Source organism: Scyliorhinus canicula, chromosome 5 (assembly GCF_902713615.1).
Source record: "Scyliorhinus canicula chromosome 5, sScyCan1.1, whole genome shotgun sequence".
Classification (NCBI taxonomy): domain Eukaryota; kingdom Metazoa; phylum Chordata; class Chondrichthyes; order Carcharhiniformes; family Scyliorhinidae; genus Scyliorhinus; species Scyliorhinus canicula.
Genome location: NC_052150.1, coordinates 192,406,835 through 192,434,539, shown reverse-complemented (window position 1 = coordinate 192,434,539; position 27,705 = coordinate 192,406,835). Strand labels below are relative to the sequence as shown.

Below are 27,705 nucleotides of genomic sequence, written 5' to 3'. Positions count from 1 at the left end.
TTAAGCGAGGAAGCAGGCTTTTTGCACTATGATTATAGACTCATGTACATTGTTTATTTTGTCATTGTTGTAAAACCAAAAATACCTCAATAAAATGTTTATTAAAAAAAAAATAAAAGGTTAGAAGCAAATTACTGCGGATGCTGGAATCTGAAACCAAAAGAGAAAATGCTCTCAAGCAGGTCTGGCAGCATTTGTAAGGAGAGAAAAGAGCTAACGTTTCGAGTCCAGGTGACCCTTTGTCAAAGCTAAAAGGCATAGAAAGTGGGAGATATTTATACTGGAGGGTGAGGGAATGAAAGATGAGTCATAGCCACAGAAACCATGGGGAAAGAGTGCTAAGGGGCAGTCCCCAGAGAGAATAAAAGGTGTGAAAGGCCAAACAAACAGCAGAGACACTTAAATCAGAGGGTAAACTGTGACAGATGTAGATGTAGGGGGAGGGGGAACATGGTTTGGTGAGAGGTAAACTGACAAAGGGGGGGGGGGGGGGGGAAGGTGAAGCAAAAAGGTGAGGAAAAGGGAGATAAGAGCGCGGGGAAACAATATATAGAAAGACAAGAAATAAATAAAAAGTAAAGTGAAATGGAATGAAAACAAAGGGGTCGAGATTGGGTAGAGCTAATCATCGGAAGTTGTTGAATTCGATGTTGAGACCGGAAGGCTGTAATGTGCCTAACCGATGAGATGCTGTTCTTCCAGTTTGCATTGAGCTTCCTCCAGTTTGCATTGAGCTTCACTGGACCTGATTATCCAGGAGGGAACGGTCGCTGCGGACGACTGACAGATGGAGTGAAGGGAAGATGTGTTTGGTGGTGGCATCACGCAAGAGTTGGCAAAAATGGCGGAGGATTATGCTTTGCATAAGGAGGCTGGTGGGATAAAATGTGAGAATGAGGGGGACTCTATCCTTGTTCTGGGAGGGAGGGGAGGCAAGGGTTGTGGCGCGGGAGATGGACCGCATGTCATTGAGGGCCATGTCAACAGTTGTAGGTGGGAAGAAGGAACACATTTTCGAAGCACCGCTTTGGAAAGTGGCATCATCGGAACAAATGCGACGGAGGCGAAGGAGCTGAGAGAAAGGGATGGAGTCCTTACAGGGTGTAGGGTGCGAAGAGCTGTCGTCCAGATAACTGTGGGACACAGGCTTGTAATGGACATTAGTAGATAGTCTATTGCCGGAAATAGAGACAGAAAGGTCAAGGAAGGAAAGGGAAGTGTCTGAGATGGACCAGGTGAAAGTGATGGAGGGGTGGAAACTGGACATGAAGTTGCTGAATTTTTCCAGATCTGGAGGAGAGCATGAAGCGGCACCAAAATAGTAATTGATGTACCGGTAAAGGAGTTGTAGGAGGGGACCTGGGTTTGCCTGGAACAAGGAATGTTCCACATACTCCATAAAAAGGCAAGTGTAGCTTGCTATACCTTTGATTTGGAGAAAGTGGGATAAGTTAAAAGAGAAGGTGTTGAGAGATAGAACGATTCCAGCCAGGCGGAGGAGAGTGGTGGTGGACCGGAATTGTTCAAGCCTCTTTTCAAGAAAAAAGCGAAGAGCTCTCAGACCATCCTGGTGTGGGATGGAGGTGTAGCGAGATTACACACCCATGGCATTGGGTTCCAAAGTATTTCAGTAAATAAGGTGGTCAACAACAAGACTAAATAGGAAATTAATTTAGGAAACTGAATAGTGTTCAGTGCCTACTTACCAATGTGACAATAGCGCATTCTGCAGTGAGCTGTGCTGCACTGAATAACGTTCGAACAAAACGGTAAATCTGTTTCTGTTCCGGATCATGTCGATCGTAATCTGCCGGCATTTCTGTTTTCTTTGCAAAGTAAAAGGAATTTTAATATTGATACAAGTTTTATTGCCGTGCTAATTTTAATCATAAATATCATATAAATTGCACTAGACTGTATTTTGCGGCTACTTGTACAATACAAATATGTTCCAAAGAGATACGATGATCCCCAACAGGTTCACTTTATACCCGAATAGTTTTCACTTCTCCTGATGTTGTTGATTCATGAAGGGGAGGTGGCATGTTAGTGGTGTTGTCACTGGACCAGTAATCCAGACACCCAGGGCAATGCTCTGGGGACCTGGGTTCAAATCTCGCTATGGCAGATGGTGAAATCTGAATTCAAGAAAAATCTGAATTCAATAATCTGGAATTAGAGCTCCACCGTCGATTGCCGTAATTACCCATCTGGATCCAGAATGCCCTTTGGGGAGGAAATTTGCTGTCCTTACCTGGTCTGGCCTACACGTGACTCCAGATACACAACAATGTGGTTGACTCTAAACTGCCCCTCAACCCGAGGGCAATCAGTGATGGGCAACAAACGCAGCCTTTCCAGCTCTGCCCATGAAAGAATAAAGAAAAGCATTTATGGCTCTCCACCAGGAGGCCTCTAACATTGCTGAGGTAAAAACTAGATGGAAAGTGTTGGGACACTATTCCGACATTCGAGAGGTACAGTAGATGATGTCCAAAGCTGCCCTCACTCAACATCCACTGGAAAGTAAGTCCATAACACAGGACTCATTCAATCAGTGTTGCATGACTGTTCCATACTTAACAAATGCAACTGAGGCATTTGAACAGCTCCAAAATTCAATTAAATAATTTACTGATGACACAATTCATGAAATCGTGTACTTACAGTGTTGTAGGATTCATGTTTTTCACAGATAATGAGCGAGTTCCTTTCCATTGAGGGTAGGTTTCAAGCGAGTTGGTGCATGACACTCTGCAGATTCTTGTCTAACGCCTCAGAAGCATTAGTTGAGACAGTGCAGATTGGGCACCTGTATTACTCAAGCATGGTCTCAAGTGTTTGGCACCAGGAGATGGTGAAGGGACTGAAACAGCAGAGAAACAGCTTCCTAGTTTGATGAATGCCAAAAACAGGACTCCATGCAAGAGAGATTTGCCAATTTATTCTGTTCCTCTGCTACCCTCTTCATCTGAAATTCACCACCTTGGGGAGTTGCGGTTTTGGCCTTTTATCTTATGACCCCCACATTTGTCCTTGCACAACACAACAAAAACAGACCAAAAGATACTTACCGTCAACGGGTGGAGCTTCTCGTCAAATATATCTAACAACATTCGCCCATCTGAATCTCTAGAAAAAAGTAAATCCTTGATGGTTACAATGCGTTTGGAACAGACAGCTGATAAAAGAAGATTAATAGTTCAAATGAATAACTTTAGAATTCCGACGTACCTGTTTCTGATGTGGTAATATACTGCAAGTGCTACACTGTAAAGAAAAGTGAGCATTAGCATCAGTCTTAGAAAATGTCAGTAGTTTCAACGGTGGGTAACATTGTTAACATTTCCTACTTATTAATTGCAAATCTTTCAGTCAATGCTTGCCCAAGGAAAGACACTAAACAAAATCATTTAGCATTAAAAATATTACCGAGGTAATGAATGTGAGGTACAAGTCTGAATGTGAGGTTCAGTTGTAAATTGTAGTGAACGTCCAGAGTTCCAATTTGATCAAAATCCACTCCAGTGAATTAGTGGGTCATTGGATCAAGTTTTTGTTTGGCTGAGGAGGTGGGCAAAGCCACAATTTCGTCTTCCCAAGCAGTGTGCTGACTTTCAGACAAGGGTCTTGCTCCCTGTGATTTCGGATGAGGAGGCGGGCGGGTCCTGTGTACTACCAGCTTGAATGTGGCAAGTAACTCATCAAGCCCCTAATTTAGGCCACACTCCTGGCCTCAACCAGTTGTTCAATGTCACATCAGGAGGCCATCTGCGAAACCAGGAGAAACCCAACTATTTCAAGGCCACCTTCACAAGCAGAATAGCACAAAGCAAAATTAAGTGACAAGACCATGATACAGGAACAGAATTAGGCCATTCGGTCCATCGCCTCTGCTCCATTCTATACGTTTCTCATCCCAATTCTCCTGTCTTCTCCCCATAACCCCTAGCCCCCTTATTAATCAAGAACCTACCTATCTCGGTCTTAAACACACTCAGGGATTTGGCCTCCTCGGCCTTCTGCAGCAAATAGTTCCCCAGATTCACCACCCTCTGGCTGAAGAAATTCCTCCTCATCTCTGTTTTAAAGGATTGTCCCTTCAGTCTGAGGCTGTGCCCTCTGGTTCTAGTTTCTCCTAATAGTGGAAACATCCTCTCCACATCCACTCTATCCAGGCCTAGCAGTATCCTGTACGTTTCAATAATATCCACCCTCATCCTTCTAAACTCCGACTATAGATCCAGAGTCCTCAACCACTCCTCACAACAAGTCCTTCATTCCAGGGGTCATTCTTGAAATGAAAAAATGAAATGAAAATCGCTTATTGTCACGAGTAGGCTTCAATGAAATTACTGTGAAATGCCCCTAGTCGCCACATTCCGGCGCCTGTTCGGGGAGGCTGGTACGGGAATTGAACCGTGCTGCTGGCCTGCCTTGGTCTGCTTTAAAAGCCAGAGATTTAGCCCAGTGTGCTAAACCAGCCACTATTCTTGTGATCGTCCTCTGGGCCCTTTCCAAGGCCGGCACATCCTTCCTTAGATACAGGGCCCAATACTGCTCACAATATTCTAAATGGGGTCTGACCAGAGCCTTATACAGCTTCAGAAGTACATCCCTGGTCTTGTATTCTAGCCCTCTCGACATGAATGCTAACATCGAATCTGCCTTCTTAACTGCCGACTGAACCTGCACACTAACCTTAAGAGAATCCTGGATGAGGACTCCTATGTCTTTTTGTGCTTGATTCGCAAAGCCCTTTCCCATTTAGAAAAAAGTCTATGCTTCTATCCTTCCTACCAAAGTGCATAACCTCACACTTTTCCTCATTGTATTCCATCTGCCACTTCTTTGTCCTCTCCTAGCCTATCCAAGTCCTTCTGCAGCCACCCTGCTTCCTAAACACTATCCGTCTCTCTACATATCTTTGTATCATCTGCAAATTTAGCAACAATGCCCTCGGTATCTTCTTCGAGATCGCTAATATATATTGTGAATAGTTGAGGTCCCAACACTGACCCCTGCGGAACACCACTTGTCAATGGCTGCCATCCTGAAAAAGACCCCATTATCGCAACTATCTGTCTTCTGCCAATCAGCCAATCCTCTATCCATGCCCCCAACACCAGGGGCTCTCTTACTTAGTGTGCTCCTGTACAGCACCTTGTCAAAGGCCTGTAAATCCAAATAAGATCACATCCACTGGCTCGCCTATGTCTAACCTCCTCATTAGCTCCTCAAAGAATTCTAACAGATTTGTCAGGCAGGACCTCCCTTTGACAAAGCCATGCTGACTCAGTCCTATTTTACCATGCACATCCAAGTGCTCTGCGATCTCATCTTTAATAACGGACTCTAAAATCTTACCAATGATCGAAGTCAGGATAACCGGCCTATAATTTCTCATCTTCTGCTTCTCTCCCTTCTTAAGCAGGGGTGTTACATTAACCATTTTCCAGTCCTCTGGGACCCTCCCTGCCTGATTCCTAAAAAATCATCACCAATGCCTCCACAATTTCCCCAGCTATTTCTTTCAGAACCCTGGGGTGTTGTCTACCCAGTCCGGGTGATTTAACCACCTTCAGACCTTTCAGCTTCCCCCGCACCTTCTCCTCAGTGATGGCCTCTACACTCACCTGTGCCATTGACTCTCTTGAAGTTCTAGCAATCCATAGGTGTCTTTCACTGATGCAAAGTACCTGTTTAGTACTCTGCCATTTCTTTGTATCCCATTACTACTTCTCCAGCCTAATTTTCCACTGTCCATTCTTGCCTCTCTCTTACCTTTTATATGTTGAAAAAAACCTCTTGCAATCTTCTTGTATATTCATGAGCTTACACTCTTTCCCCCCCCCCCCCCCCCCCCCCCCCCCTCTTTTAGTTGCCCTCTGCTTGCCATTAAAGGTTTCCCAATCCTATGGCTTCCCACTAATCCTTGCCACCTTGTATGCTTTTTTGGGCTTTTATGCTGTCTTTGACTTCCCTTGTCAGCTATGGTTGCCTCGTCCTCCTTTGAGCATGTTTCCTCCTCCTTGGGATGAAAATATATGAATCTGGGATCTGCAGGTTCAAATGTAAGAGGGTTTCAACTAAATCACAAAGTTTTACTGAGCCTGTTGAACTTGGAAATGTTAATTCAAGGATAAACTTTCATAGAAAGAAACTTTCATAGCACGGTAGCATGGTGGTTAGCATCAATGCTTCACAGCTCCAGGGTCCCAGGTTCGATTCCCGGCTGGGTCACTGTCTGTGTGGAGTCTGCACGTCCTCCCCGTGTGTGCGTGGGTTTCCTCCGGGTGCTCCGGTTTCCTCCCACAGTCTAAAGATGTGCAGGTTATGTGGATTGGCCATGCTAAATTGCCCGTAGTGTCCTAAAAAGTAAGGTTAAGGGGGGGTTGTTGGGTTACTGGTATAGGGTGGATACGTGGGCTTGAGTAGGGTGATCATTGCTCGGCACAACATCGAGGGCCGAAATGCCTGTTCTGTGCTGTACTGTTCTAAGAATATTAGCACCTAACTAAAGCTGCTGCCCACAGTGTCAGAGTGTCAGGTGACAGTTTCAAACTCCTACCTCCACTGGACACCTTGTTTAAGCTGTAGGAGCTTTCAATCCAAAAATAGATCTCCATTTTCATGGCATGGCATGGCATGGCAAAGCAAGGCTTGTGCACTGTATATATTCCGCCATAAACCTCATTTGGTCTTTCTTAGCATAAGCTAGGAAATCAGAGACAGTGCTGCCAACTCTCAGAATGGGTGAGCAGAACGTTCTAGAAGTAGTACTATTTTTCTTCAGGTCTCAGGCATGTTGGGACCAGTAGTGGAGGGGGTGGCAACAGTTAGGCAGCGCAAATCACCAGTTGTATTCCTACCTTCAAGCCATTGACCAAGAGCAGACAGCTCATCCCTCTTGGGGGCCCTCATTAGAAACTAATAACAGGAGAATGACTTGGGAGGTGAATGTGTCAGGCTGCATACCCTCGTTTGAGTGTCCCAAAATTAAACAAGTACCTGTTTGTAAGACAAGCACTTCATTCTTTATTTAAAAGCACTCTGTGTAGACTACACATAACGTAGCTGCTGCTTCTCGTTGAATGCTTTCACTGCTGGGTGTGAATTATCGCAGGGATTAAAAGAATGAGGTGTGAGACCTTCCAAAAAGCAGTCCTTGCTTCGCACCAAGCATCATGAAGTTCACCGATTTGAGACAGAAAGTGCACCTCTGCAAACAGGCCAAATCTGCCATGCCAAATTTCTCTCAGTAGCAAGCATCTAACACTTATTGAATCAACAGCCCTCCATTAGATAAATGGGGTGAAGGCAATTTAAAGGTTAAAGATTATCCACCCTTTCACCATGATAGAACATAGAACATTACAGCGCAGTACAGGCCCTTCGGCCCTCGATGTTGCGCCAACCTGTGAAACCAATCTAAAGCCCATCTACACTATTCCCTTATCATCCATATGTTTATCCAATGGTCATTTAAATGCCCTTAATGTTGGTGAGTCCACTACTGTTGCAGGCAGGGCATTCCACGCCCTTACTACTCTCTGAGTAAAGAACCTACCTCTGACATCTGTCCTATATCTATCTCTCCTCAATTTAAAGCTATGTCCCCTCGTGCTAGCCATCACCATACAAGGAAAAAGGCTCTCGCTGTCCACCCTATCTAATCCTCTGATCATCTTGTATGCCTCAATTAAATCACCTCTTAACCTTCTCTCTAACTAAAACAGCCTCAAGTCCCTCAGCCTTTCATCATAAGATCTTCCCTCCATACCAGGCAACATTCTGGTAAATCTCCTCTGCACCCTTTCCAATGCTTCCACATCCTTCCTATAATGCGGTGACCAGAACTGCACGGAATACTCCAAATGCGGCCACACGAATGGAGTCCTTGCGTCAAGATTTTTGTTGAGCCCACTGTTGTTAGCTTTATCCTATGGTCTCAATTTTCCTTCACGTGATCAACTTCTGAGCCAAGTGAAAGTTAAATGAATCCACGATAGTCCTTAATACCAGGGCCTCGCAAGGCTGCACACTTAGCTCCCTACTAGACCCCCTCGCCACAAACTGCTGTGTGGCAAAATTTGGCGCCAACTCCATCTACATGTTTGCTGACGACAAGACCATAGTGGGTCGGATCTCGAACAACGATGAGTCAGAATACAGGAGGGAGATAGAGAACCGAGTGGAGTGGTATAACGACAGCAATCTCTCCCTCAATACCATCAAAACTAAACAGCTGGTCATTGACTTCAGGAAATGAAGTATCGCACACGCCCCCGTCAGCATCAATGGTGCTGAGGTGGAGATGGTCGACAACTTCAAATTCCTAGGCGTGCACATCACCAACAATCTGTCCTGGTCCACCCACGTCAACGCTACGACCAAGAAAGCGCAACAGCGCCTGTACATCCTCAAGAAACTAAGGAAATTTGGCATGTCCACATCGACTCTTACCAACTTTTCAGTTGCACCATAGAAAGCATCAAATCTGGCTGCATCACAGCCTGGTATGGCACCTGCTCGGCCCAAGACCGTAAGAAACTTCAGAGAGTCGTGAACACAGCCCAGTCCATCATATGAACCTGCCTCCCATCCATTGACTATCTACACCTCCCGCTGCCTTGGGAAAGTGGACAGCAATAACCAAAGACCCCTCTCACCCGGCTTACTCTTTCTTCCAACTTCTTCCATCGGGCAGGAGATACAAAAGTCTGAGAACACGCACAAACAGATTCAAAAACAGCTTCTTCCCCGCTGTTACCAGACTCCTAAACGACCCTCTTTTGGGCTAATCTGATTAATACTACGCTTCTGTATGCTTCAACCGATGCCGGTGTCTCTGTATTTACATTGTGTACCTTGTGTTGCCCTATTACGTAATTTCTTTACATGTACTAAATGATCTGTTTGAACTGCACGCATAAAATACTTTTTACTGTACATCGGTACACGTGACAATAAACAAATCCAGCAATGCTTACATCACAATAATAGGTTAGGAGCTGTTGGTTTTGCCTGTCCTCTTAGCTAAGTGAATGATGTGAACACATTAACTAAATATACCAAACATACTTTTTTAAATTAAACAATAGCGTCTTAATCCACTGAACCACATGCCAACTTCTCGAAAACAGGCCTAATGTTAGTGGTGAAGAGTGAAGACAGTATTTGAACTCTCGATTCTCCAATAAATAGACTTGGTTTGACTGGGTCACTGCACTCCATATCTTGTACAGTAGATGGCAGCATTCACTTCTAAAATTAGCCTGAGCACCTTAACAACACAAACTACTGTGGCTGAGGAAGGAATTTCTACCACATCTCAAACCAATGGGTTTGAAAAGGGGGGGTGGGGGGTGGGCTATTTAGAACAGGGACTATCATTTTGCAGACATCCCAAAATACCGTACACCCACTCTGTACAAAAGTGACCATTCGCTCAAAGTCCATGTCTTGAAGATTGAGCTGCACAGGAAATTTGCCCCTTCTTAGTGGCGCTCCCTTTTGGTGTTTGAGGTAACGCGTGAAGCAAGTGGTGAGGAGGACTTGAAAAGGAGCCCGGAGTTATCCCGCCTCTCCAAGATTACCTTAGAATAGTGGAACTTTTTTACTTGGAGAGAAAGCATGGTTACTTTTCACATGCCCCAATTTAGCTTGATGACGATTGGCTAGGCCATTTACACCCAGTACCCTCGGAACTGAGACATGCTAGATTTTGCAATCCCTGGGGTGTTCAAGCAATAAAGCACCAAATCCAGCCTACAGGACTTGTGAGTTAATATTCCACTCATGCCCCTCCGCAGTAACCATTTTTCACATTGTATCAGCCATGTATCAGTCATGTTTCTCAGTTAGCTGCACAGAGATAGTCATACCAAACTAATCCTTGCTGTGGGATTTTCATTCACAAGCCGATCACTGTTGCTGCATATCCAAAACAATCATTTAGTTAAAGGAAACATAGCTTTATGTCCTACCAAATGCAAACCAGCACATCCAGTGGCACAAGGGCATATATAGGACATTGGAGGTAAAAATCACCAAGCTGTTTTTGTTGGAGCTGCTCTCACCCGTACTTTACCCTCTTCTGCAAACACTTCGGATTTTACCACTATTTAAAACCAATCTATGTGGGTTGTAGGTCATCATTTTCTTCCTGTGGGCAGCGGTTTACACTTACATCCACATAAAATTTAATTTGCCATTGTGCTGCCACAATGATTGGTGGAGTAGTGGATGAGGTGGAGGGCTGCTGTAGGCTGCAAAGAGCCATTGATAGGATGCAGAGCTGGCCTGAAAACTGGCAGATGGAGTTTAATCCTGAAAAATGCAAGGTGATTCATTTTGGTAGGTCAAATTTGAATGCGGATTACAGGGTTAACGGCAGAGTTCTGAAGAATGTGGAGGAGCAGAGACATCTCGGAGTTCATGTCCATAGATCTCTGAAAGTTGCCACCCATGGACAGAGCCGTGAAGAAAGCCTATAGTGTGTTAGCATTCATTAACAGGGGGATTGAGTTTAAGAGCCGCGAGGTTATGCTGCAACTGTACAAGACCTTGGTTACACCACATTTGGAATATTGTGTGCAGTTCTGGTCACCTCATTATAGGAAGGATGTGGAAGCATTGGAAAGGGTACAAAGGAGATTTACCAGGATGCTGCCTGGATTGGAGGGTAGGTCTTATGAGGAAAGATTGAGGGAGCTAGAGCTTGTCTCATTGGAGCGAAGGGGGATGAGAGGTGACTTAATTGAGGTGTAGAAGATGATGAGAGGGATAGATAGAGTGGACGTTCAACAACATTTTCCTTGGGTGGATGTAGCTGTTACAAGAGGCCTAACTATAAGGTTCATGGTGGAAGATATAGGAGGGATGTCAGAGGTAGGTTCTTTACTCAGAGTGGTTGGGGCGTGGAACGCACTACCAGCTATGGTCGTGGAGTCGGACACTTTAGGAACTTTCAAGCAGTTATTGGGTAGGCATATGGAGTGCACTAGAATGATTGGGAGTAGGTTGATTTGATCTTAGTTTCAGACTAGTTCGGCACAACATCGTGGGCCGAAGGGCCTGTACTGTGCTGTACAGTTATATGTTCACTCTTATATTTTGCAATGCCTTTGGCAGATTTTGGGTCCTGTCTTTAGAATCAACCATCCATCTTCAACTTTGATATTGTGTACAAATTTGACCAATCTGCCTTGAGTTTCTGAATCTAAGTCACTGGAACAAATAGGAAAGTGGGAGTAGCCCCCCCCCCCCCCCCCCCCCCCCCCACCCACCCCCCCACACCTTTAGGCACCCCACTCAGCACCGCCTGATCGCACCCCTACCAACTTGACATAACCCTTCGCTATTAGCCACCATTTCTACCAGTCAATCATTTGTTTACTTGCTCCAACACTGATCTTCACTGATTAAGCTTACGTAATGGTTTTTCTGTGCAGAACTCTGGAAGGTGCATTACAGAATTATATAAGCAGCGTATGCCATAAGGACTTTCTTTCCACTTGGGACACCACTTCATCAAGGTTACTCAGGTCCATGTTGAATATTTACTGAATCACAGATCGCTTTCAAAATTACGATAAGGTCAATGAATTTGCACAGTACTGAGGTACATTGTCTGCTTTGTCACCACCTTTTATGAAAAAGGTATAACAACAACGTTTGTTTGCTTCAAATGTTTTGGCTCATCAATTTTTATAATTGAACCTTAGGAAAAAACACCAAACATTTTTGCTATCGTAGTTCAAAGGTCAGAATCAGTTCGGGCTTTCGCCCAACATTCACAAGTTTACAGCGATTGGCAGAAGGGATCTCCTGCAAACTGAAACCTGTGCCCTTAGATGTGTTGTAGTAAGATACTGCACACTGGAATAACAATTGTCTTATGATATTGATGACAGAAAATCCTGCGCGATGCCAATCTCATTCTTCTTGTTCTTTTTGAAAGGTGACAAATACCAGGCCAAAATCTTTTAGACCAATACTACTGGTCATATTTAATTGCAAGTACAATGCATGGAGCAAGATGCTTAAAAAGCACAATCCCCAGACTAACAGGGTTGAAATATGCCTTTAAGGGATAGCGGCATGCCATTACAAGCCGGAGAAGTGAGTTTTGTGAATCCAGTCTCAGTTTAACTTTGGCCTGTGAGCAAAACACAAGAGCCCTGCTGATGCCTTCAAGTTTCCTACCCACCATGTGTGTACGCTCTCACGTGCAGTTATCATCAGAGTCATTGAACGATAAAATGAATAAAACAAGGAGGCAAGTCAAAGGGATATTGTCAGAATGCCCACAAAATTATCCAGTGCGAACTGGGATGCCGCTGAAGTCCTTTCCAAACTCAAAATCTTTAAACAGCGCACAGACCTACAGTTTCTTCGATTGGGCCTGTCTGAAACAGGCAAGCAAGCCGTAAAAATCTGCCTTGTGAAGGGGTTAATGCACGTGGTGACACATATGCTTAAAGTTATAAATTCTGCTTAGCTTTGCTGAACTTGCAGACGTAACTCTGACAGAGTTAGTCCCAAGTTAGTTATGATCTAACCGGACCAATAGTGACACAAGGGGAGGTTTGCTAAAGTCATCAGTTTCGACATTATTTTTACATTGTTATCTTTTAATGGGTGGGGTTACTGGGTTATGGGGATAGGTGGAGGTGTTAACCTTGGGTAGGGTGCTCTTTCCAGGAGCCGGTGCAGACTCGATGGGCCGAATGGCCTCCTTCTGCACTGTAAATTCTATAATTCTATAATGTTCTTAATAATTTGCTGATTTTTGCTCGAACGGGGACCAATAAGAAGGAGCTAGAAAGCAGAGAATGTCAGAGTACATGTGCTTGTGGTGTGAGGGGATGGAGAATTATAGAGGAACTAGGAGGAGGTGCAGATCAATTTTACATAGCCATGAATGTACGAGATCGAAAGCCTAAACCAAGGCAAATTTGTATAATGTAATCATGATTAATGCTGTAATGCTTACTATAAATGCATGGAAGAAACTTTTTAATATTAAGATGTCTAGATCCCGCCTATACGCATATTTGTCAGTCAATAAACTTGCTTGGTTTAACTTACTTGTGTCTTCAATACTCCACAACACCTAGGAATGAAGGAATGAAGGTCTACACAGGCTGAACATGTCAGGATTAACAGAGGAAGTGCCAAACGATCCCATAAAGATATGGTGTGTATTGGAAGACGGGTTCAGAATCAGGTTAAACTTCTGCATTCATCGACTAGAGTTCATGTCATTTCGACAGCAGCCTGCACAATCAAAGGAGACCACTTTGGTCAGTAGATGCAGAGAAAAGAATATGTCCTGTGATTTTGTAAACACAGATTCAGCAGACAGAATTGTTGTGTCCCATGGGCACGTTCCAGAACGATTGGCTAGACAAGCTCAAAATGCACAGCATTGATGAGCTACTCCAGGATGGACAGAAGTACAATACAGAAGGACTCAATTACAACCCCAATTATTGACACATTTACAAGGACACCCAAACCTACCAAAACGTATGGAAGGTGCGGCACCTACACCAAGGAAATATCAAACTTTCTATCAATACTGCAAGACATGTGGTAGAAAAGGCCATTGGCAGTAAACTAGAGCAAAAGCCGATGCAGCTACAAAGAGCAATGCACTGATCCAAAGAGACCGCACCCAAGGGTACTTTCAAGCAAAAAGAATGACCGTTCAGTATCCAACAAGAAACATATACATGACGTGGTTGGCGAATCAGAACAGGATGATGATGAGTCAAAGAGCGGTGAACACCGGTTTCACACCATCAATCTCGTGGAAAACGTAGATACCATCAAACATCCGAGGTGTTTGCCAAGATTCAAATGATCCGCCCCAAGAAAGTTGCCAACTATTCACCATTGGCTAAGCTTGATATGGTGGCAAGTGCCAACATACTAATGCACAAATTCAAAAAGACATGTGTCCACAGACACGAAAGGCCAAGGCAAACACTACCACTGTGAAATAATTCTTGGCGTACAATGCTTCACTAATTCTATGTGCATGTTCCAGAGTCCTGGAGTACAAGTACAATCAATCCTCCAAGGTGTCATAAATGTTCTATATAGTGGAGGATGCAGCAGGATAATCCTCATTATCTCAGCTCACAACCCAACATCAAAATATCCAGAATCTTTGTGACAGAATTGGCAGTTTCAAGGGAGCTGAAACATTACAGGTGAATGCTAGTCCCTAATTGATCGGGTACATTTTTCACAATGCAAATGGCAGCAGCTACAAGAACAAATAGCGAAAGATTCTACACTACCGAAACTGTGGAAAACCATAATCGACGGATGGCCTGACTCAATTTAACATGTTCATGACCGTACATGATAATTTTGGCCGTACCTGGATGCGGTAGGCATGTCCCAGGGAGTCACTTTTGAAAGCACGTAGGCCATCACAACAGAATCTTTACGACCTGATATTCTTCAACCACTTCATCACTCATACAATGGCATGGATCGGACGACAAGACTCAAGAGAGACAGTCAATTGGCCTGATATAAACAATGACATGGAAGTCGCTGTCAAGAAGTGCATGGCACGTGTCAAGTCAGCACAAAGAACCACTGATTTCACATCAAGTTCCTATATATCTGTGGTCCAAAATCGTATCCAACCTCTTTCTTTTCCATGGCACTGACTTTACTGTCATCATTAACTACTTCACCATGTATCCCATTATTCGGCAATGGCACAATATATCAAGCACGACTGTCACGCACACTCCAAGTGCTATTTTCTGTTTATTTGGTACGTTTAGACCAGATCATTACAGATAATATTCCGCAATTTATTGGTCAGCCGTTTCAGGATATTAGAGAAGTGGAATATCAATCACACTACTTCTTCTCATACCAATTTACCCACTCTCACCCATTCTACCCTCTCAGAAACTAGAGAATAACTTTTAAAAATGCAAGAGAAGATGACCGATATGCATGATAAAAATGCAGGTCCAAAATTGCCAAGTATGCAAGCTCACATCCAAGATCCGACAGAAAATATATGGCAACCAAGAATTTGTTCGGAACCAAGATACGATAAGTCATTGCACTGAAAGACGCAACAGTGAGGAATAGCCAAGGACAAATCAGATCCATTCCATCTCCTCACCATGGTACAGTCCGACTGCATCTAGGACAAGATTCCAAAAGCAACCAGGATCAACATCCAAGAATGACCATCACATAGAACACTGCGAACAATTAAAGAAGTCTCCAGACAAGTTTACCATTACAAGATCGAGACGTATCAGCAGGTTACCGTTACACTTTAGAGACTCAGAGACATTAGTTATTTACACTTATGTAATGGTGGCTAAACAGACATATGCACTATAAATAGTTATACTTCTTTGGAAAATATTTTCAACAAGTGGAAATATTGAAATATGTAGAATTCCCTGCCCAGTGAAGCAGTTGAGGCTGCCTCGTTAAATGTTTTTAAGGCAAAGGTAGATAGATTTTTGAACAGTAAAAGAATAAAAGGTTACGGTGAGTGGGCGGGTAAGTGGGGTTGAGTCCCCAAAAAGATCAGCCATGATCTCATTGATTGGCGGAGCAGGTTGGAGGGGCCAGATGGCCTACTCCTGCTCCTAGTTCTTATGTTCTAATAGTAAGTAGTATGCCAACACCAGAAGGGAAGTGTGTCACGTGATCGAGTCTCAGTTGCACTTTAACATGCAAGCAGCACTCAGTGCACACAGCTCTGCATCTGTCTTCAAGCTTTCTACCCACGTATATATGTTCTCAACTGCCTTATTTAATTAAATGAATGCACTGAGCAAGGTACAACCAGACCAGCACCATATATTATTGAGTTCAAAGAGAGAAAAGGGACTGACCAAGTCCTTGTCGCTCTTCTCAGCAGTTTCAAACCAAGCTCCTTGATGGAATTCAAGTAGAAATTACCTTCTTAGCTCTCTTAGGTGGTGGTTGCAGTGCAAAGCAGGGTACCGGAGACAATTATATAGATACTTTCCTTTAATGGCAAACCAGGCTCTATTGATGATCACATCTTTTCTTCTCAAACGTGCAGTTAGAATATTGACCATTTGAAAGAGATAACATAAATCAAGGGTTATGGGGTAAGGTGGGAAACTGGAGTTATGATCGCATTGAATGGAGGAGCAGATTTGATGGGCCGAATGGTCTAATTCTTCTCCGATAACTTATGGTCTTAAGTTGGAGTTTGCATAATTAATACGAATGTGTTTCAAAAGATTAATATTTTGATTACCTTGAATTTAAAAGATTATTCGGCTGTAGCTCACAAATACAACTTGTTAAACGTTGGTGGGAAGGAAAGAAATTCCAACTCTGCCTATTTAAGAAAAAACTCTATAAAAGGGAATCGCCTTACTTGTCACATTCTGTACCCACCATTTGATAGTATACTTCAGGTTTGGCTGGCTGACGGTGCTATCATCGAGGAATATCGTGGAGCATGAGCTGTATTTCCTTCTCATTTGTCCTGGAGGATGCTAGGAAGCAAGACATAAATTAGATCGGGCTGGCTCAAACTGTACTCATTTCACATCAACAGAGCAGTCCCTTCACACTTGGTCCTGATACTATTCTTACCAGGTTTTAAATTTTGTCTGGCTTCAGCAACCAATTAGCAGAATAGCCACAAGAAAATCCTCAGTCTCTGGAAGCAACAAAGCAGGTCAGAGGCGACAAGAGACCTGCACATATACAAAGTTCTATATTTCTCATTGTGTAAATAAGAAATCATCAGTACAATGCCAAATCAAGCCCCTTTAATCATTTGTTTACAAGCAAACAACGTAATGGCACCAATCAAGTTGTCATTGTCGCATCGCTGGATTATGAAATCACCCAGAAAGAAAAGGAAAAGGTTTATACCAGTGTGCTTTCATTAAGGGGCTGGTTTAGCTCACTGAGCTAAATCACTGGCTTTTAAAGCAGACCAAGCAGGCCAGCAGCACGGTTCGATTCCCGTACCAGCCTCCCCGGACAGGCGCCGGAATGTGGCGACTAGGGGCTTTTCACAGTAACTTCATTGAAGCCTACTTGTGACAATAAGCGATTTTCATTTCATTTCATTAAACGCAGTTAACCATCTACTTGACCCACACTTGGGTTCTACGCCAAGACTTGTTGATTCTAAAAGCCACTTTTTAAACCTATCTTTTGTTTCTCAGCAGCAACAAAGCATTTAATTAATAGGTGAATAAACGTCCGATTGTTTCCAAATTCCATCAGCTCACTCCATTCCTGTTCTCCTCAACTATTCTGGATTCACAGATGTTTACAGCACAGAAGGAGGCCATTCGACCCATCGTATTCATGCCGGCCAACGAAGCTCTGACTACACTAACCCCATTTTCCAGCACTTGGCCCATAGCCTGGGAGGTTATGGCAACGCAAGTGAACATCTAAATACTTCCTAAATGTCCTTTTTAAAAAAAATTTATTCAAGAAATTTTCAATTTTACAACCTTCCCAAAAAACAAACAGGTTTATATAATTTTCTAAAACTACACCCACAACCCAGACCATCTATCCCTTATACATCCAGAACCCCCCTCCATCTCCCCCCACCCACGCCCCCTATTTGCTGATTACAACCAGCTCCTTAAAGAAGGTAGTAAACAGCATCCAGCTCGAGTGGAACCCCTTCTCTGACTCCTTAATGGCGTACTTGATATTTTCCAAGTACAGGAATTCTGACAAGCGGGGAGGCAGTGGCATAGTGGTATTGCCACTGGACTAGTACTATTCTGGGGACCCAGGTTCAAATCCCGCCACTGCAGATAGTGAAATTTGAATTCAATAAAAATCTGGAACTCAAAGTCTAATGATGACCATGGAACCATTGTCGTTAAAAACCCATCTGAAGAGCAGCACAGTGGCGCAGTGGGTTAGCTCTGTTGCGTCACGGCACCGAGGTCCCAGGTTCGATCCCGGCTCTGGGTCACTGTCTGTGTGGAGTTTGCACATTCTCCCTGTGTTTGCGTGGGTTTCGCCCCCATAACCCAAAGGTGTGCAGGCTAGGTAGATTGTACATGTTAAATTGGTCCTTAATTGGAAAAAAAGAGAGATTGGGTACTCTAAAATTTAAAAAAACATCTGGTTCACTAATGTCCTTCAGGGAAGGAAATCCGCCATCCTTATCCGGTCTGGACTATATGTGACTCCAGATTCCAGACTTTCAGCAACGTGGTTGACTTTGAAGTGGTCCCGCCTCAAGGGCAATAAATGCTGGTGCAACCTGCGATGCCCACATCCCACCAACGAAAAAATAAAAGTCTCCTCGCTATGCAGTCACCTTGGGCTGCGCCGATGCCTTCCACCCAAGTAAAACCCGCCTCCAGACGATCAGAGACACGAAGGCCAGGCCATCAGCCTTCTTCCCCTCCTGCAGTCCCGGCAAGTCCGGCACTCATGGACGCAGCTCCAGTCTACCTCCAAATATTAAATACTTCAAGTTTTACGAGAATTTCTGACTCAACCACCCTTTCAGGCAGTGAGTTGCAGACTTCACTACCCTCAGTGAAACAAATTCTCAACTCCCCTCTTAGCCTTCTACCCCTTGCCTTAAATCTATGCCCCCTAGTTATTGACCCCTATACTAATGGAAAAAGTACTTTCCTATCCACCCGATCTAAGCCCCTCAATTATATACACCTCTATCAGGTCCTCGCTTAAACAGCCCCAGCCTATCAAATTTCTCCTCCGAGCTCAGACCCTCCAGCCCAGGCAGCGCCCTGGTAAATCTCCGCACCCGCTCAGTGCAATCACAACCTTCTGATAATGTGGTGACTAGAACTGCACCCAGTACTCCAGTTGAGGCCCAACTCGAGTTTTAAACTATCACTACATTCCCCCTCCAAAGTCTTCAGCTGATTGCATTTCAGATTTTCATTGCGCCATTCTGACCATTGCAAGCTCTCTGTGTCAAGACCTGCAGGCTCAAAACTTGAAGCACCACTTGCCATTCAAATAGTCACTCCTTGCTCTAATCTATTGCTGCGTCACCTTGCTTCATTCTGTGCTTTCATCGTCCTATCTCCCTTTGTAACCATGCTCTGCCCACTCATTCTCCTCTGCTTCCATTTACAGTGGCTTTCATGAATTCTGAGCTTAGATTGCAGGAGATGGTGAGAAGAAGAGATCAGACTGGGTCAGGTGGTCTGTGCAGTTCAAGTTCAAATGGATCAAAGAGGGGATGAAGAGACAGGAAGGGAGCATGAATGTGGAACAGGGCAGGCGATGAGAAATTCCAATAGCAGAAGCATGCACTAGGCAGGCAGACAGATAGCCAGGAATACTAAATGACAGCAGTGTCAAATAATTGAACTTCCAAGTGCCCAGGCTAAGACACAAGCAGTGAGGTGAGATGCAGGAAGGTAGGGGTTGGGAACTGTAAAGGCGTGCTCTCTCTGTATGCTGGAGGTTCACACTGAGAAAACTCATCCTGAACAAACAATCCATCATGTTTCAAATCACACATGCCTAGAAATTGTATTTCTCGTGGGAAGAAGATAAGTCTAGTCCATATATGTTTGTTGAGGTTTTTTTTTTGAAGAACATCATGAAAGTTACCCTGACAATGTTACTATAATGGGATATTTACAAAACCCCCAAGCAAAAACACAAAAATTATATTGAATAGAACTACACCTTCTTAGATAGAGAGAAGAGAAGGGGAGGATATGGTATCACATCACTGTTAACAGGTTACAAGGAGAGGATGGGAGCAAGTACTCCAAGCACGGCACAAAAAGTGTATATGGCACTAAAAGTTCAACATATAATCCAAATGGGTCCTCTCTGAAATATTTTAATTTATTGGCTGGGAACACAGACGTATAGCTGGAATTATAATCTCGGTGATGACCTGGGTTTCTACTAAAAATGAGAAACTATTGGTTAAATTGCAATCTTATTCAAGGTCAATTGATAGTGGTATTGGCACTGATGATGTTATGTAAATAAACATTGGGAAGATATAAATCATTGTTATATTAGGGTATAAATCACTATGAATAAAATATGGCTTATTAATGCCTACTCAACCTCTAGCTTGCTACTAAAAGCTTTAGTGAAATGGCCTTGTATCACATTATCTTGCCTTCACCAACACCGGCGGCCCGGCACCTCCCACCCCCCCCACACAATCCCCAATATCAATAAGACTACACCATGCCACAGGGAAGTGGAAGGAGAAATGAGTAAGTGGAGGGAAGAATGAGAACAGCAGAGGAAGGCATCATTCAAAATCAAATAATGTAACCACCATGCCATCATATTACAAAAGAAACAGGGCCTTACCACACTGAAAAAACAGTCCACATGCAACAAATGCTTTAAGGATAAAGAAAAACTTAAAGGAGAAGAAAACGATCAAAATTAAAAACACGGGGAACAATGAAAGAAATGGACTGCCCGCACACTTTCCTCTCCCACACAAGGAATCAAGCTAGTCTATCCAGGAATCAGAAACAAATGGTGCGGCGATATTCCCAGATATTTTTTGCATGCCTTCACATGCCTTCTTTCATAGACCCTCAAAAGCTACCCAAGTGTTGCCACCTTTCTGTCATCCACAGGGCCGGCTCAAGGCACCGGCAACTCGGGCAGTCGCCCGGGGCGCCATGTGCTAGGGGGCGCCAGAGACTCGGGTCCCGCGCATGCGCAGTTGGGCAGGTGCCAACCAGCGCATGCGCGGTGGCCGCCCTCCCCCAGGGCGCCCCCCCCCCCCTCGGGTCCACCCCGCCCCCACCTCGGGTCCGCCCCGCCTCCCACCCCGGGTCCGCCCCGCCCCCCCGCCGGTCCGCCTCCCCCGCCCTCCCCCCTCGGGTCCGCCCCCCCCCTCGGGTCTCGCTCCCCCCTCGGCCCCCCCCCCCCCTCGGCTCGGCGCCTCCCCCCCCCCCCAAGGGCGCCGAAGTTCAGCTTGCCCGGGGCGCCAGCAACCCTAGGGCCGGCGCTGGTCATCCAAAGGTTTTCAAACCCAAACCTGGGCTATCTAATCACTTTATTAACAAACCACCTGTTCTTATTCTGTCCCAGGTTTCTCAGTTTGAAATAAAAAGCAGTTTGATTCATTGAATGGTTACAGCTTAGAAGGAGGCTCTCGACGAGAGCAACAGGGCGAGACTCGCTCCCTTCCCTTTTTCCCTGTAGCCCTGCAAATATCTATTCATGATGTGGAGATGCCGGTGTTGGACTGGGGCGGGCACAGTAAGAAGTATCACAACACCCGGTTAAAGTCCAACAGGTTTGTTTCAAATCACTAGCTTTCGGAGCACTTACGGAGGAAGGAGCATTGCTCCGAAAGCTAGTGATTCAAAATAAACCTGATGGGACATTAGCCTGGTGTTGTAATACTTCTTACAATGTCTATTCAGACAAGGATCCAATTCCATTTCCCATGAATCAACTGAATCTGCCTCCATCACACTCTCAGCCAGCCAGTGCATTCCAGATCTGAACCGCTCACTGCATTAAAAAAAATCTTTCCTGCTGTCTGTTTTGGTTCTTTTGTCATTCACCTTCAATCAGTCCCAATATTCCTTCCAATGGGAACAGTTTCACTCTATCTAATCTGCTCAGACCCCTTATGATTTTGAATACCTCTATCAAATCTCCTCTCAAAATCTTCTCTTCTCCAAGGACATCAGTCCCAGCTTCTCCAATCTATCTATGCAACCAAGATCCTCCTCTCTAACATTGCTGCCTACGGCGCCGAGGACCTGGGTTCGAATCCCGGCTCTGGGTCACTGTCTGTGAGGAGTTTGCACATTCTCCCCATGTCTGCATGGGTTTCGCCCCCACAACCCAAAGATGTGCAGGTTAGGTGGATTGGCCACGCTAAATTGCCCCGTAATTGGAAAACATAATTGGGTACTCTAAATTTAAAAAAAAAAGATCCTCCTCTCTGAAACCATTCGTGTAAATCTTTATCTTTGCCATTCTCAATGCCTTTAGAACATAGAACAATACAGCGCAGTACAGGCCCTTCGGCCCACGATGTTGCACCGACATGGGAAGTCAAAAACTAAAGGCCATCTAACCTACACTATGCCATTATCATCCATATGCTTATCCAATAAACTTTTAAATGCCCTCAATGTTGGCGAGTTCACTACTGTTGCAGGTAGGGCATTCCACGGCCTCACCACTCTTTGAGTAAAAAACCTACCTCTGACCTCTGTCCTATATCTATTACCCCTCAATTTAAAGCTATGTCCCCTCGTACTAGCCACCTCCAACCGCGGGAGAAGGCTCTCACTGTCCACCCTATCTAACCCTCTGATCATTTTGTATGCCTCTATTAAGTCACCTCTTAACCTTCTTCTCTCTAACGAAAACAACCTCAAGTCCATCAGCCTTTCCTCATAAGATTTTCCCTCCATACCAGGCAACATCCTGGTAAATCTCCTCTGCACCCGTTCCAAAGCTTCCACATCCTTCCTATAATGAGGCGACCAGAACTGTACGCAATACTCCAAATGCGGCCGTACCAGAGTTTTGTACAGCTGCAACATGACCTCATGGCTCCGGAACTCAATCCGTCTACCAATAAAGGCCAACACACCATAGGCCTTCTTCACAACCCTATCAACCTGGATGGCAACTTTCAGGGATCTATGTACATGGACACCGAGATCCCTCTGCTCATCCACACTACCAAGAATTTTACCATTAGCTAAATATTCCGCATTCCTGTTATTCTTTCCAAAGTGAATCACCTCACACTTCTCTACATTAAACTCCATTTGCCACCTCTCAGCCCAGCTCTGCAGCTTATCTATGTCCCTCTGTAACCTGCAACATCCTTCCACACTGTCTACAACTCCACCGACTTTAGTGTCGTCTGCAAATTTACTCACCCAACCTTCTGTGCCCTCCCTGGTGTAAAGGTCACCGAATTGTGGTCACTGTCTCCAAAGTGCTCACCTACCTCCAGATCTAACACCTGGCCTGGTTCATTATCCAAAACCAAATCCAATGTGGCCAGCATTGGGGCAGCAGGGTAGCATGGTGGTTAGCATAAATGCTTCACAGCTCCAGGGTCCCAGGTTGGATTCCCGGCTGGGTCACTGTCTGTGTGGAGTCTGCACGTCCTCCCCCTGTGTGCGTGGGTTTCCTCCGGGTGCTCCGGTTTCCTCCCACAGTCCAAAGATGTGCGGGTTAGGTGGATTGGCCATGCTAAATTGCCCGTAGTGTCCAAATAAAAGTAAGGTTTAGGGGGGGGGGGGGGGGGGGGGGGTTGTTGGGTTACGGGTACAGGGTGGATACGTAGGTTTGAGTAGGGTGATCATGGCTCGGCACAACATTTGAGGGCCGAAGGGCCTGTTCTGTGCTGTACTGTTCTATGTTCTATGTCCTCTAGGTCATTTATAAAAATGACAAACAGCAACAGCTCCAGAACAGATCCTTGTGGTACGCCACTCGTAACTGAACTCCATTCTGAACATTTACCATCAACCACCACCCTCTGTCTTCTTTCAACTAGCCAATTTCTGATCCGCATCTCTAAATCACCCTCAATCCCCAGCCTCCGTATTTTCTGCAATAGCCGACCGTGGGGAACCTTATCAAACGCTTTACTGAAATCCATATACACCACATCAACTGCTCTACCCTCGTCTACCTGTTCAGTCACGTTCTCAAAGAACTCGATAAGGTTTGTGAGGCATGACCTACCCTTCACAAAACCATGCTGACTATCCCTAATCATATTATTCCTATCTAGATGATTATATATCGTATCTTTTATAATCCTCTCCAAGACTTTACCCACAACAGACGTGAGGCTCACCGGCCTATAGTTACCGGGGTTATCTCTACTCCCCTTCTTGAACAAAGGGACCATATTTGCTATCCTCCAGTCCTCTGGCACTATTCCTGTAGCCAATGATGACATAAAAATCAAAGCCAAAGGCTCAGCAATCTCTTCCCTGGCTTCCCAGAGAATCCTAGGATAAATCCCATCAGGCCCTGGGGACTTATCTATTTTCACCTTGTCCAGAATTGCCAACACTTCTTCCCTACGCACCTCAATGCCATCTATTCTAATAGCCTGGGTCTCAGCATTCTCCTCCACAACATTATCTTTTTCCTGAGTGAATACTGACGAAAAGTATTCATTTAGTATCTCGCTTATCTCCTCAGCCTCCACACACAACTTCCCACCACTGTCCTTGACTGGCCCTACTCTTACCCTAGTCATTCTTTTATTCCTGACATACCTATAGAAAGCTTTTGGGTTTTTCTTGATCCTACCTGTCAAAGACTTCTCATGTCCCCTCCTTGCTCGTCTTAGCTCTCTCTTTAGATCCTTCCTCGCTTCCTTGTAACTATCAAGCGCCCCAACTGAAACTTCACGCCTTATCTTCACATAGGCGTCCTTCTTCCTCTTAACAAGAGATTCCACTTCTTTGGTAAACCACGGTTCCCTCGCTCTACCCCTTCCTCCCTGCCTGACTGGTACGTACTTATCAAGAACACGCAATAGCTGTTCCTTGAACAAGCTCCACATATCCAGTGTGCCCAACCCTTGCAGCCTACTTCTCCAACCTACACATCCTAAGTCATGTCTAATGGCATCATAATTGCCCTTCCCCCAGCTATAACTCTTGCCCTGCGGGGTATACTTATCCCTTTCCGTCACTAATGTAAAGGTCACCGAATTGTGGTCACTGTCTCCAAAGTGCTCACCTACCTCCAGATCTAACACCTGGCCTGGTTCATTACCCAAAACCAAATCCAATGTGGCCTCGCCTCTTGTTGGCCTGTCAACATATTGTGTCAGGAAACCCTCCTGCACACATTGTACAAAGAACGACCCATCTAATGTACTCGAACTATATCTTTTCCAGTCAATATTTGGAAAGTTAAAGTCTCCCATAACAACTGCCCTGTTACTTTCGCTCTTTTCCAGAATCATCTTCGCCATCCTTTCCTCTACATCCCTAGAACTATTAGGTGGCCTATAGAAAACTCCCAACAGGGTGACCTCTCCTTTCCTGTTTCTAACCTCAGCCCATACTACCTCGGAAGAAGAGTCCCCATCTAGCATCCTTTCCGCCACCGTAATACTGTCCTTGACTAGCAGCGCCACACCTCCCCCTCTTTTGCCCCCTTCTCTGAGCTTACTAAAACACCTAAACCCCGGAACCTGCAACAACCATTCCTGTCCCTGCTCTATCCATGTCTCTGAAATGGCCACAACATCGAAGTCCCAGGTACCAACCCATCCTGCCAGTTCCCCTACCTTATTTCGTATACTCCTGGCATTGAAGTAGACACACTTCAAACCACCTACCTGAACACTGGCACCCTCCTGCGAAGTCAAATCTGTGCTCCTGACCTCTATACTCTCAATCTCCCGTACCCCAAAACTACAATCCAGGTTCCCATGCCCCTGCTGAATTAGTTTAAACCCCCCCAAAGAGCACTAACAAATCTCCCCCCCAGGATATTGGTGCCCCTCAGGTTCAGATGTAGACCATCCTGTCTATAGAGGTCCCACCTTCCCCAGAAAGAGCCCCAGTTATCCAGAAATCTGAATCCCTCCCGCCTGCACCATCCCTGTAACCACGTGTTTAATTGCTCTCTCTCCCTATTCCTCGTCTCACTATCACGTGGCACGGGCAACAACCCAGAGATAACAACTCTGTTTGTTCTCGCTCTGAGCTTCCATCCTAGCTCCCTAAAGGCCTGCCTGACATCCTTGTCCCCTTTCCTACCTATGTCGTTAGTGCCAATGTGGACTACGACTTGGGGCTGCTCCCCCTCCCCCTTAAGGACCCGGAAAACACGATCCGAGATATCACGTACCCTTGCACCTGGGAGGCAAATACCAAACGTGAGTCTCTCTCGCTCTCACAAAATCTCCTATCTGTGCCCCTGACTATTGAGTCCCCAATTACTAATGTTCTACTCCTTTCCCCCCTTCCCTTCTGAGAAATGAAAATGAAAATCGCTTATTGTCACAAGTAGGCTTCAAATGAAGTTACTGTGAAAAGCCCCTAGTCGCCACATTACGGCGCCTGTTCGGGGAGGCTGGTACGGGAATTGAACCGTGCTGGCGGCCTGCCCTGGTCTGCTTTAAAAACCAGCGATTTAGCCCAGCGTGCTAAACCTACATTCTTCCTAAAGTGTGATGCGCAGAATTGGCCACAATGTTCCAGTTGAAACTGAACTACAGTTTTATACAGGTTCCCCATAGGTTCTTTGCTTCCATGCTGCATGCCTCTATTGATAAAGTCCAGTATTCTAACTGCCTTTTAACTACATTCGCAACCTGCCCTGCCACATTCAAATATTTTTGCTCCTATATCCCCAGATACCGCTGCCTCTGCACCTTCTTTAGAATTGCAGTCCTTATTCTGCATTGCCTCTCTTCATCGCCACACCAAAATAGATCACTTCACACATCTCCATTAAATTTCATTTACCACATGTCTGCCCATCCCACCAGCCTGGCTATATCCTCTTGAATTCAAGCACTATCCTCCCAACAGGTTAGAATACTTCCAAGTTTTGCGTCATCTGTAATTTTTGAAATTGTACCAAAGTCTAAGTCATTAATAAAATCAAGAAAAGCAGTGCTCATAATACCAATCCTACAGGAACCCCGTTATGTATCTTCCTCCGGTCTGAAAGACTGTTCACCATTACTCTGTTTCTGGTCACTCCGCCAACTTCATATCCATGCTTCTCCTGTCCCTTTTATTTTCTGGCCTTCAACTTTGCTGACAGGCCTATTTATGTAGCACTTTATTCAATACCTTTTAAGTGGTCCATGTACACCACATCTACTGCATTATTCTCAACTCATCAAAAACTCAAATCAAGTTATTTAATATGATTTGCATTGAACAAATGTGTGCCATATTTCCTTTTAATCAACATTTGTCCATGTGCCCGTTCATTTTGTTCTTGATTATTGCATTTTATCATGCAGGAAAAAAATCTGGTTTCACAAATTGCCATTACACTAAATTTTGAATTTCATGAACTACGTGAACTGGACTTCAGTGCTACATTCACAAATCATTTGATTAATAATGGTGGTGACTGCATGTTTTAATAAGCTGGGTCCTTAAGTACACACAAAAGGAGAATTTTCCCTATCAGGATTTATGTCTACCCTGAAGAACCATACCGGTAACTGTTGACAGCTTATTATTTATTAGTGACAGTCAAAAAACAATTATACTGTAGTGGTAGGCAGAAGGCCAGATTTATTTTTATCCACATCATTCCCTCTGTCCAGTTGTCTCTTACGGCTCAAACTGCATCGTGCATCTTTCCCCAATTCAGAGAATGGACAGTGCAGAAAGGTGCAATGTTTGGACATATGCTCAAGCTCCTATCATTCCACTTCTACCTGTCATTAAGTTGTCCAACAGCAGCTTGAGGTCTCAGTTCCTTCACTTTTCTCCCTTTCCTCGAAGGGGTGTGAGGAAATGAGAAGGCCCTGCACTCAGCACCTAACAGAATCTCTGATGGCACAACCAAGATTACAAAAATTATTGCATGGGCAAATCCAAACGCCTGCCATCCCAACCCCACCCCATTACCACTGCCCCATGTAACACTAACACTATACCCAGATTCTCTCTTATAATGTTGTTATTTAATTTTGCATTATCTCTCCATTTTCTTCAA

The 27,705-nt window shown here is 44.7% G+C and overlaps 1 protein-coding gene across 2 annotated transcripts in view; it reads right to left on the bottom strand.

Moving 5' to 3' along the window:
- ccny (cyclin Y) overlaps positions 1-27,705 on the bottom strand; it is a 122,347-nt gene that overhangs the window by 32,566 nt on the left and 62,076 nt on the right. The window contains exons 4-7 of one of the 2 annotated variants that reach the window (XM_038798304.1): positions 16,438-16,538; positions 3,235-3,270; positions 3,075-3,132; positions 1,707-1,826 (exon numbers count right to left, since the gene is read on the bottom strand). In XM_038798304.1, coding sequence (XP_038654232.1) covers positions 1,707-1,826; positions 3,075-3,132; positions 3,235-3,270; positions 16,438-16,538 — 315 coding nt within the window. Of the gene's footprint in view, positions 1-1,706; positions 1,827-3,074; positions 3,133-3,234; positions 3,271-16,417; positions 16,539-27,705 lie in introns of those variants that run through there. The other variant, XM_038798305.1, reaches the window with a different exon arrangement.